This window comes from Carassius auratus, unplaced genomic scaffold (assembly GCF_003368295.1).
Source record: "Carassius auratus strain Wakin unplaced genomic scaffold, ASM336829v1 scaf_tig00047793, whole genome shotgun sequence".
NCBI lineage: Eukaryota > Metazoa > Chordata > Actinopteri > Cypriniformes > Cyprinidae > Carassius > Carassius auratus.
The window spans coordinates 34,593-47,060 of record NW_020527048.1 but is presented as its reverse complement, the minus strand read 5'-3'; the positions used below and the strand labels follow the sequence as shown (position 1 = coordinate 47,060).

The following is a 12,468-nucleotide window of genomic DNA, read 5'->3' as shown; positions in this document are numbered from 1 at the left end:
TAAACCACAGCATGCCTGGAGATCTGCTCTAGGGGCACCCCTGCCCATAGGAATGCCAGATCTGACCACGGAGTGAGGGTTTGGCGACAGGCCGGTGTAACTTGGACCCGGTGAGTGCCGTGCTTCCACGCCCACCTCGGGACTCGGCCATAAAGCCAGTGCTGGAGCGGTCTCATATGTAATAGGCCGAGATCCTCTGCAATGGTGAGAGTTTGCTCTTTTCCCAGCTGACCTGAAGGCCCAACAGGCTCAGGTGCCGGAGCACCACATCCCTGTGCTCGCACAACTGATCTCGAGACTCGGAGGAGGATGAGTGAGGTCCGGTGCTTGGCCGTCCGCAACTCTCCGTGCCCTCCTGGGACCCAGAGAGGGAGGAAACTACTCTCCTGTCGAGATTTCCAAATTCTCTGCCTGGCCCTCCTCCAGGGGAGGGAGAGGTGCCTACACCATCCCCCAGAAAGCAGCTACCTCTCTCTGGGTCACCCGTCCCAGGGCCTCTTGCTCTTCTGCTCACCGCCAAGTTTGACGGGGGCCAGGACGGGAGGGGCAGCCTGCCTGCGCCCAGCTCAACGGCACCACTTGGAGGCTGCTGCAGATGCGACGCGTGAGCAGGGGCGGATGCAGGGGGCTGCCCTCGGCGACAAGCAGGCTGGGGCACTGCAGCCGGCGGGTGGGTGGAGATAGCAGCAGCTGCCCGCCGGGGCAGGATGTGTCGGATCGCCTCAGTCTGCTTCTGGGCAGCCGAGACTTGCTGGGCCAAAACCTCGACTGCATCGCCGAAGAGGCCGGTCTGGGACACAGGGGCATTGAGAAACCGGACCTTGTCGGTGTCCCTCATGTCTGCCAGACCCAGCCACAGATGGCGCTCCTGGACCACTAATGTGGACATCGCACGACCCAGTGAACTCGCGGTGACCTTCGTCGCTCGAAGCGCGAGGTCAGTGGCGGTTCGGAGCTCTTCCAGAAGCGCTGGATCGTGACCACCCTCGTGCAGGTCTTTTAGTGCCTTAGCCTTGTGCACCTGCAGCACCTGCTTGCTCCACTGGATCGGAGGTGCTAGAGGAGTGGTGGTCCCCAGAGGGTTGGTTCCCTGCGGGATTTGCCACCACTGTGACCCTCAAACCACTCGCGCTACTGCCGGAAGTGGTTCTCGTCTGTCGGCCGCCAGAACGAGCCCCAGATCGCGGCCGCGGCAACGGGACTCCGCCCCCCTCAAGGTAGCGGAGCCTGGTTTGCAGCTCCGAGATGGTCATATTCCCGCAGTGAGAACATGACTCATCCACGAAAGCCACCTCAGCGTGCTCGACGCCCAGACACGTGAGGCAGCGATCGTGACCATCACCCGGTGCCAGGTAACGACCGCACCCAGAAACGCACGGGTGAAACGGCATCCTTATAAGGACGATCCGTCGTCTTTACAAAGACGCACCCGTGAAGCTCTTTTAGAGAGAATTTGCTCTTTTAGGAAATGCTCTTTCAGTGCTGAGGCGCACAGGGGAGATGGCCGCTTGCAACACGACAGGGGTAGTGCAACCTGAAGTGTGCAAATCCACTCGACACAGGAACGACCGCCGCTGAAGCGCCGTCTCGCCAACACACGAAGCTTCCGAGAGCGTGCTGAACTCGTAGTTCACAGCAGACACAGTTGAGCAGAGCGATACTAACGCTCGGCTCCGAAGCGAAAAGCTGGTATGCATTGCACCTGCTGCCCTCTTATACTTACGCAGTGATCAGCGGCAGCTGGATGCAATAATTGCATGCCAATGTGCATTGGCTCGTTTAGTTTACACTCGAAGTAGATTGGTCTATCGAAGCGATATCCCATATTCGTCGGTCATCCGACGTGGCGTCGAGAGTGACCGACTGAAAGGGGAACTGCACTGTTTGTTTACTTCACTGTTTTGCACTCTATCTGCCATGTGCTGCTCTACTTACCTTTTTTTTTTTATTTTTTTTTTTTTTACATGACCTATTTGTATAGTTTTTTTAAATTATAATAAATATGATGTTAACAGTTGAGGGAAAACTTTGTTTATTTATTCTTGGGCATCAGATCTGAGCGATGATAGTACCAAACCTCACATAAATGTACTTCCTGTTCAAAGAATACCTTTTTCGCTCTTTCTACCCAAGCTTCATTAAATCTGTCTCATTTACTAAATGACTCCTGACTTATTTCTGCGCTCCTTTATTTCTTCGTCGCTCTCACCTTCTGTCTCACTCTCTCCTTATTTCTCACCCTTTTAAAATTAGACCTTTCCATGAATAATTACTTTCTTTATGAATTGTACCAGGGTCAGTCGGTCTATTATACTTTTTTAATAAGGCTATCTACACATTATACTTTGAACACGCCACCCTTGAATAGAGATTTATGAGGATCTGCAGTGAAAGGTCCATTGCAGATTCAAGGTAGGTTTGGGCGAGGAAAAAAAGCAGCTCATGCATGGACATCCTCAAAGTGTAGATATCCCCCTATCATCCGTGATATATCCCTGGCCCATAAGTGATCCAGTGGATGGGTTACTTATGACCTCCTCTATAGTGAGTCTGTATCACTGCCTCAAAAATATAGAGCAATATTGGAGAATATGAGCCATCTTCTCATATTCGATAATGGCTGTTCTCTGTTATGGCCAAATATACTGCAGAATGGCCAGAAATGCCCTTGACCTCACAAGTGAGTTATAAGAAATGTATCTTACTGATACTTTCTGAAGTTGCTTATGAAAGTGTATTTATCTGCTTGTCTCATAACCTAGTATTTAATTTCAGGAGAAATGTAAGCGACTTTCTGATCAAGAACAATCTCTGTGGACTAGTAAAAATAGGTTTTTGTCAAGAATTAAATAGGCCAACATTGACATCTGCTGGAGACCATAAGAAGCTCTTATCAAGATCCTCCTTTTACCCACCATCCTTTTGTGTTTGAAAAGACTGAAAACAGTATTTGAATATCTGAGCCTTTTCTTCTGAATAAGAGACAAAGCTAAAGCAAAACATTAATTATAGCTGAGTGTTTCACGACTGAGATTGAAAATCATGCATAATGTACCTGGTCTAAATGGGTGGCTGTTTTGTCTGGTTTCCCCTCTGTCAGCTGTTTGTCCGGTAACAGGAAGAACTCGGCCGCTGTTGGCAGTCCGGGCAACACAGTGACCAACAGCTGCTCTGGATCCACTCCTGTCGCCTGAAGACCAGCAAACAGACTCTTAGAGATTAAACAGGATTAGAGGAATACAAGAGTCAAAGAAATAAAAAAAGACAATGCCTTTATTTCAAATATTCTTTTAAGACTGACTTTTTACCCCAAATATGTTTTTATCATTTATTATTATTATAAATTATTAATATTTCAATATTGTGTTATTATTATTATTAATACTTCAAAATGTTATTTTTTTAGAAGTTATTATTGTTATTATTATACACATATTAATACCTTTATTAAGCAAAAATGCATTAAATTGATCAAAAGTGACAATTATGATTAATAATGTTTTTCAAATAAATTCTTTTCTTTTGGACTTTCTATGTATCAAAGAATTCTGAAAAAAAATAAAAAAAAAAAATAAGTAGCACAACCATTTTTGACATTAAATATGATTATGAGACATTTCAAATCAGCATATTAGAATGATTTGTGAAGGAAATAAATATTATTAAATAAATATTAAAATGTTGTAATATTTCAGCATATTGCTGTTTTTGCTGTATTTTTGAATAAATAAAAGCAAAATAAGGGACTTCTAAAAAAAAAAAAAAAAAAAAAAAAAAAAAAGCTTTTGTGTGGAAATATTTGAGCCATTATTTAAAATGGTCTCTGAAATAAATGCAATTATTATTATATTATTAAATATTATATAAATATATGTACATAATCCAATACAATTAATAGTTTTCTGTCTCAAGAATACACATGATTGCACATTCCATTGCTGCAATGCAATTTAAAGAATACATCATTTACTCCCTCATGTCTTGTAGATGAGTTGAACCAGATTTGACATCATGTCACACATCATTGGTTCCCACTCTCGCAACAAATCAATTCTTCTGTATTTCCCCTTTTGTGTTCCACAGACGAAAAATGGTAGGGTTTAGAATGAAATGAGGTTGAGTAAATAAAGAAAGAATTTTCATGTTTTTCAGAAAATAAATATATAAAATTGTCCTTGGTTCATCTTACAAGGTCACAACGTCCACCTCGAACCTGTCCATATGCCTTGCGCAAAACTCATTACACACATTACCACTAACCAACTAGAGCAGAACACACATATGGCTCACATGAGAACCGTTATTCTCAAGTGTCATATTTCATAAACATCCATAAAGAAAGTCCCCATGTTCAGTTATAATGGCCTCTTGAAAATGCCACGGGGTAAGTGTAGGAGAACACTGAGGATTATTTCGGTCTGTTGTGCCATATGTTTGAATATTCGTGAAGCTTGTTCTGTCACAGTGCTCTTTCCCTTCCATTGGTGAGAGCGAGTCTGGAAGCCAATTTCACAAGTGTGTCAACTTGAGTTCTTCAAGCAAAGTGTGGAGCGTGGAAACCCAACAAAGCTCCTAAATACACTTGTGTTTGTACCCTTCTTATAGCAGGAATGGATATCACATACCATTCAAAAGTTTGGGATCCATACTTTTTTTTTTTTTTGAATAAGTTGTGCTCATCAAAGCTGTTTATTTGATTTAATATATATATATATATATATATATATATATATATATATATATATTTTTTTTTTTTTTTTTTTTTTTTTTTTTTTGCTGCAATTTTTTTTAAGGATTCTTTTATGAATAAAATATAAAAAGAACAGCAATTTTTTCAAAATAGAAATCTGGTGTTTTTTTCTTCTGCATTTTTGATCAAATGAATCAACAGCCTTGATGAGCACAAGAAACTTTGTTAGCTTGATCCCAAACTTTTGAATGGCAGTGTGTGTGTGTGTGTGTGTGTGTGTGTGTGTCAGTATACAGAGCTGGGTAGATTATTATAAATTGTAATCTGTTACTGTAATCTGATTCCAAATTAAGGTAAACCATTACATTACACATTTTAGGTAACATAATAAGACTGCTTTTTGATTACTTTTATCCTAACTTGTTTATTACATGGACCCACTTTATATTAAGTGGCCTTAACTACTATGTACCTACATTTTAATTAATAATTTAGTACAATGTACTTATTGTGTACATACATGTTTTTACATTGTACTTATATTTTTAAAAAAGCTACATGTAATTACATCTGTATTTAATTTTTGTAATTACATTTATAATTACACTGTTGACCCATACTTTACACCTTAACCCACCCTTAAACTTACCCATACCTCCAACCCTCTCCCTAACCTTACCCCTATCCCACCTCAATAGCAGCAAAAGTGTTTTACAATACAATAGAACACAATAAGTACATTGTACTTATTTTTTTATGTAAGTACATAGTAGTTAAGGCCACCTAATATAAAGTGGGACCTATTACATTAATTTAAATTGGATAATCTTGTACCATAGTTGTGTAAAAATACAAAGAGTAAGAAAATGGACTCCATTCATTTTAATTAACAACATTAAGTGTATTGAACATTATGCTACATCAAGTTTTCCAAAACTTCCAAAACGAAAAGCTAAAAATGAACAACAAGCTTCTTCCTTGGTTTGTGATATCACTAACATTAAAATGTACATATACCCTGCCCCCGGGAGCACACAATCAGCTAGCCAATCTGACCCCAATGTGGTAAAATATATGAAAAAAGAATGCATTTAAAAATAATAATTAAAATAAAAACAAAGCATGAACACGTGTTACAGTGCCCATCATAAACACAATCAAGCCTTCGAAAATAGCTGGGTGACCACTCCTTTAAAGGAAATACATGAAGTTCAGATGACAAAAAGTTTGGAAATGTCTGCATTTCATGTAAATAATGTACAATTTTAAAAATACAATAACAGATAATAATACTGTTAAATAACCTATAATTGAAATAAAACGGATCTGTTCTTGATGTTGAAACAGTAGTTGATATTGAATGTTGAAACACTTCTTAAACCTGAAATTATTATTTTTTGTAAATCAACTGGTGAAATGATGTGTGTCAATGTCCACAAAACTGGACTTTCTGAGTTTATATAAGCGGATTATATGAAACAAGTCACTACCAGCTCAGTATATATAGACTCTGAATTTAAATGCCCTCTTGAATTGGCTCAAGTAGTGCTTTAGACTGAGATTCTCTGAAAGGAATCTCTGTTAATGTCGTGACTACTGAACAGAATTCTTCTTGAACATTTTTATGCTGACATTTGTCAAATAATGCTCAAAACCAGAAACGTCAAATGCCATTACATTTCTGAGAAACACACCCAGTAGTGCTTTATTGTCATCCTTTGTGTTTAATATCTATACAGGAAATTCCTAGAAGACCTTGATTATTGTTTGAATAAATCATTTTGTTCTTGATAGAAATTAGTCATCTTTTATTCTGTATCCTAGAGCTATGTCAGATCAGACGATGAATATTCTTGCACACATCATTTAAACTTCGTGCAAAGAGCACTGACAGAAAGTTCAAGAGAGTTTGAGTATTAATATGAATAAATAGGCCATAGTTACATACTCCACGGAAAATAAAGACTTTAATATGTACAGCTTTTAAATGTTATGTTAGCACTATGCCACCATGTAGATGGCCTCCAAGGAAACAGACATGAATGCCTCTTCATGCTTTATTATATTGTATATGCAGTTGAGCATTATATATTGAACTCTGTGATGTCACTGAATAGGGGAGCAGATTTTGCGAAAACTGTGTGAAAACTGAATGTTTTGTCTGATGGTAAATGGTTTAAACTCACCTGCACCATAGAGGTTTTAATGACTCGACTCACATCGAGCCTCCATTCAGCCACATCAGGGTTGTGATCATCAAGATTAGATGAAAAGGCAAGAAGATGAGATCTGAAGTATTCTGTAATGATAAAATAATAATAATATGTGCTTACAATTATTGTGCGTTTCTGACTACTGCAGTGCAGTACACCTGTGCTGCCGCATTTCCTTTCAATGTGTATTTACTGTATGATACTTACAATGCAATATGAATATGGTTTCATTTTGAGTATTGACATTTTTGAATAAAAAATGTTTCTTCACCAGCAAACCATCATATTAGAATTACATTTTACATAATATCCAAATAGAAAACAATAATTTTAAACTATAATATATTTTACAATATTATTGCTTTTATTGTATTTTTTATTTATTTTTATTTATTTTTTTGCTGTTGGTAAGGATAAGTGGTTCTTTCAAAAACATTTGACATATATTAATATATATATAAAAAAAACATAACATTAAAATGTATTTTATTTTATTTTATTTATTTATTTTTTACCATACCATTTTTACCATTCCTTGTTTAACTACAATAGAAAAACCAAATGTATCACAGATATACAAAGATCAAGGAACAAGACATATTTTGAGAGATCTTATTGCTCACATATGAAGCTATCTTCAATACCTAGCAGTGTGTTTCCTTCCTTGTTGTGTGTAAAACTCACCGTGGACAGCGATGGTTTTCCTGTCTTGCAGGATGGTATTCCCAGCAGACACCTGCACAGTGACAACGCTGATTCCCTCTCGAGGGAACGTGAATGCCACACTCCCCTCCAGCGTGATCACGGGCTGTGAATACAGTTTGAGAGAGACTCTCAAGAGGACGCCCTGTCAGCGCAGCTGCAGTGAACATGCCAGCTTTATTTACATGGCAGTCGCTGAGGCAAACACACACACGCACACACACACACAGATTGAGTCATGCACAGATGTCTAATGAGTCACACATGGAGACTTTACCTCTGAATTGTTCCCAAGCCACCAGATGTAGGTGACCGTTCCCACTTGGCTTGGCGAGAGAACCACCGTCAGATTGACTTCTTTATTTTTCACAGCGACAAAAGGGGCGGAGAGGTGAATAGACTCCAGCTGACCTGCGCCGAGAGAGAAAGAAAAGAGAAAAGTTGGTTGGTCAAGCCGAAAGAGTTTAACAGTGCTTGCTAGTTCTCAAATGTTGTTCACTTCCTTACATTCAAACCTGCTGTGTTAAAGAAAGATGAGAGAAACCAATTAAGTTTTTCATTTTTGTGCTAAAACTAGATATAAATATATTTATCTTAGTATAACTTGACTGCTATAATTAAATCGCTGACAAAAGCATCTGCTAAATTATATATATAATTATTTTAACATTTTTTTTAACAGTTTATTGGGCACAAAATCAACATGAGATTGATTTCTAAAGAGTCATGTGACAATAAGTAATGGCTGTTAAAAATTCAGCTTTCCCATCATCACAGAAATAAATTATATTTTGAAATATATTCAAGCAGAAAGTAGTTACTTAAATCTGTAATAACATTTCACAATTACTGTTTTTACTATATTTTTTAATCGAATACATAAGTGAATTCCTTGAACATAATAAAAAGTAAAAAAAAAAAAAAAAAACTGAACAGCAGTTGTATGATATATTCTCAGAGAATTATATATGAGCAAAATATGGTGGAATGTGGTTCTTAATTGTGACCCAAAAAAAGAAAAAAAGAAAAGAACAGCCTTAATGAAGCACAAACTAAACATCTTCCAAATGATATGTATATTGACATATATTCATTCATTCACAACTACTCCTCATAGGAACACAGAGCCATCTGCGTGTGAATTTCAGCTCATGCTCCAAAGGCCCTATTTGCTTTGCCTGGCACGACAGGATTGACAGATTGGAAGCGTTCCGTCTCCCTGATCAATATGTCACTGCGGAGGCATCTGCCTGCCTGAATGAAGCAGGGGGTGGCAAGTTCACTAAGTGGTCATGGGAAAAAGGGTGAACATGTGAATCAAAATGCTTAGTTAATCTATGTTAAACACTGATATTTGACGAGCTTCCTCTAGCACAAACACAGACTACAACTACTAAAACAAGCTCAAACTCAGGCCATCTGCTCGCAGAATGTGTTAAAATAGCAACGTCCAACATCATTGCTACATAGGATAGAGCTGTCTGCTCAAAAGTCTGTAAAGCCAGAATTTTCAATTATTGGCATAAAGTCTGATCCATATTCTGGCCAAGAACCACCCACGTAGACAGGAACGGGCCATGTGACCACCATTTGAAATGACCAACCACACTTTTCTTTTTTTCAAAACATTGAGGGGCAAGGACATCTGAAATCAATGCTTTTTAATGATCTCTCACAGTCTGGAGAGACAGCATGAAGGCAATTCAATAATTGGCACTAACTATATTTTAAACTAGCTAAAAAAAATTGTGAAATTTTTAATGCTACTCATAATGTACCTGTGCATTGTCATAAGACGTCTAAGTGGTTTAAATACAACTTAACAATAAATATAACAGTTCGACGCTGTTATTCACTTAAAATAATTTCTGTATTCTGTGTGTTTTGTGCCATAAACAATCAAGAGAATTAGAATAAAAATATTCCAAATAGTTCTGCAATAACATTCCAAACCTTTCTTGAATTACACTCTTGAATATCCTTTTGAAAAACATTAAACAAGAAAACAAATTTAAACTAATAGTATTTGATTCACTTAAAATAATTTAGTTATTTGTTTGGAAATTGATTTGACTACATTGTGCTGTATGGTTTTAATTTACTAAAAATAACTGGTCCATAATTCTTAAAGTTACATTAAGTAAAGTTCATCAGACCTTGATGATATTTTGGGTTCTTGGGACCTTCATCATACACTGAAGTTTCTGTCGGCAATAACTAAGAGGGATGATTCCAATCTCGTGGTCCAGTTAGAGACTATAAGCTTGAAATCTAGACTGCTTAATGTAGAGTGCAATACGACCAAGGCCAAATGAGATTTTTCTGGTCAATAAAGCATTAATTAGTTCATAGTCCTCAGACCCAGTGGGTCTTTAAAATACATTACGGATACAAAAGTAGAATACGATATGGGTGTCTGTATTGTGCATATTGTTACTCGCCCTCCCATATCTTGGCTTACACGTAATGTGTAGGAAGAGGAGCACTGTTTCCGAACCCAGACTGTTCTCTGCCGTGGCTGACACTCGGTAGATTCCCACATTCTTGTAGATGTGTTTAATGCCATCCTCGATAGAGCTCACGTTGGAGTAGGTGAAAGCATTTCCATCGCCGAAATCCACTGTGATGCTGGTTTTCGATCCATCACCCTGGGGAAAAAAGGGTAAAAACATAAAACATCATTGAGTCTTGGTCAAAAAAATAATAAAACACACACACACATGCACACAACCAGGCTGGTGAACAAATGTTCTTCATTCAAAGAACCACCTGTAATATCTTAGAATATTTCCACTTTATTTTAGGCTGAAAGCAAAACTGTTCCTGACTACGGTACTGGCAAAGCTCTGTGTACACTTCATTCAGCTGTCAGTTCATCTGCTTTGGAAGATGTCTCGTCTGTCCCAGACCGCTGATCTACCATTGGAAAACATTGCTCTTGTACAGGCAAGATTTCTCAAAAGCTCAAGCTTATAATGCCTGATTTATGGTGGATGATGGTTATCTCTGTACTTTGGGATATAGCAGTAGATACTATGGATAAATTGTAAAGTTCACACTTTAGTTCTCACCATAACCAGTTCTCACTATAACTAACTATGACTTTTGCCTCAATTAACTCCTAATTTTCTGGTTATTAATAGTTAGTAAGGTAGTTGTTACAGTTTAGTCATGCATTTCCAGCGTGGTTAATGTATGAAGTTTACATACATAAGTTTACATAAGTGTTCCTGTAGCTCAATTGGTAGAGCATTGTGAAATCAAGCGCGAGGTTGGGGGTTCAATTCCCCGGGAACACATGATAGGTAAAAATTGATAGCCTGAATGCACTGTAAGTCGCTTTGGATAAAAGCGTCTGCCAAATGCATAAATTAAATTTTAATTTAATTTAATTTTTAATTTAAGTTGTGGACATGCATCTCAGAGCTAAATCAAGATGAGCATTTGTGGTTAACAAGGATTACTTTTTTTTAGGAAAATGTCAATTGTTTCACTAGAAAAGACCCTTATTCATTGTCTGGGATTGTGTAGAGCCCTTTGAAGCTGCACTGAAACTGCAATTTGAACCTTTAACCTGTTTGCTCCCATTGAAGTCCACTATATGGAGAAAAATCCTGGAATGTTTTCCTCAAAAACCTTAATTTCTGTTCGACTGAAGAAAGAAAGACATGAACATCTTGGATGATATGGGAGTGAGTAAATTATCAGGATTTTTTTATTCTGGAAGTGAACTAGTCCTTTAATATATTCTTTGTATTAATAAACAGCCAATATGCTAGTAAAATGCATACTAATACGCTGCTTGTCAATAGTGACAATTGGTTCTTAAAACAAAGCGTTACTGGAGTTGTTTGTTTGTGACTGAATACACTGGTCACAATAGATGGGTTTTGTTCTAAAGTTGCGAATTTAACTTGTGCACAAAATTGGAAACATGGCATAAAACATTTGCAAATTAGCACCGTTTCCATTGAACAAGTCAGAGAACTGAATGAACAAAATGCATTAAAGGTCCCCTTCTTCGTGATTCCATGTTTTAAACTTTAGTTAGTGTGTAATGTTGTTGTTAGAGTATAAATAATATCTTTAAAATGCTAAAGCTCAAAGTTCAATGCCAAGCGAGATATTTGATTTAACAGAATTCGCCTACAAAAAACGACCCGTTTGGACTACATCCCTCTAGTTCCTGCAGGAATGACGTCACTAAAACAGTTTTTTTGACTAACCTCCGCCCACATGAATTCACAAACAGGGGGCGTGGCCTTGTTGCGCTCCGACGGAGAAGAAGGAAGAGCTGTTTGTTTTTGTCGCCATGTCGTTGAAACGCTGTTATTTTCATCTCTGAGTCCAATCACCTTTGTTTGGGCTTCCCAGGGAAGCTGTACTTTGAGATTAATGGTTACAATTTATGTTTAACTCGGTTCCCGAAAATTATAATGCACATGTAAAACTATGTGCAGCTCATTTTGCTGAGGACAGCTTGCTGAGGACAACTTTCTCAATCTCAATCAGTTTAATGCTGGATTTGCACAAAGATTATTCTTGAAAGATGGAGCAGTTCCCTCTTTGTCTGGAGAAGGCGTTGTTTATGGACCACAACTGGTAAGTGTATTTTATTATTTAAGTTGGTGCGTTTAACAGTTTCTGTAACTTATTACACAAAGGGCAACGCTGTTTAGCTTTGTTAACTAGATGTTAGGGCTGTGCAAAAAAACAAATGCGTTTTTCATGCGCATCTCGTCAGTAAAAACGCTCCTGTGACTATAAATACATCTCCAGCACGTGCGTTCTAGCCCAGTCGCGTTTCCAGGAGGGCAGCCTGCTCTCAGCTGCTGTTGAATCACTAGACAGGAACCGCTGGCC

The 12,468-nt window shown here is 38.3% G+C and overlaps 1 protein-coding gene across 1 annotated transcript in view; it reads right to left on the bottom strand.

The window, feature by feature from the left end:
- LOC113088978 (VPS10 domain-containing receptor SorCS1-like) overlaps window positions 1-12,468 on the bottom strand; it is a 58,947-nt gene that overhangs the window by 14,182 nt on the left and 32,297 nt on the right. Inside the window, exons 17-21 of the mRNA XM_026255874.1 lie at window positions 10,067-10,253; window positions 7,883-8,016; window positions 7,588-7,711; window positions 6,877-6,989; window positions 3,056-3,190 (exon numbers count right to left, since the gene is read on the bottom strand). Coding sequence (XP_026111659.1) covers window positions 3,056-3,190; window positions 6,877-6,989; window positions 7,588-7,711; window positions 7,883-8,016; window positions 10,067-10,253 — 693 coding nt within the window. The remainder of the gene's footprint in view (window positions 1-3,055; window positions 3,191-6,876; window positions 6,990-7,587; window positions 7,712-7,882; window positions 8,017-10,066; window positions 10,254-12,468) is intronic.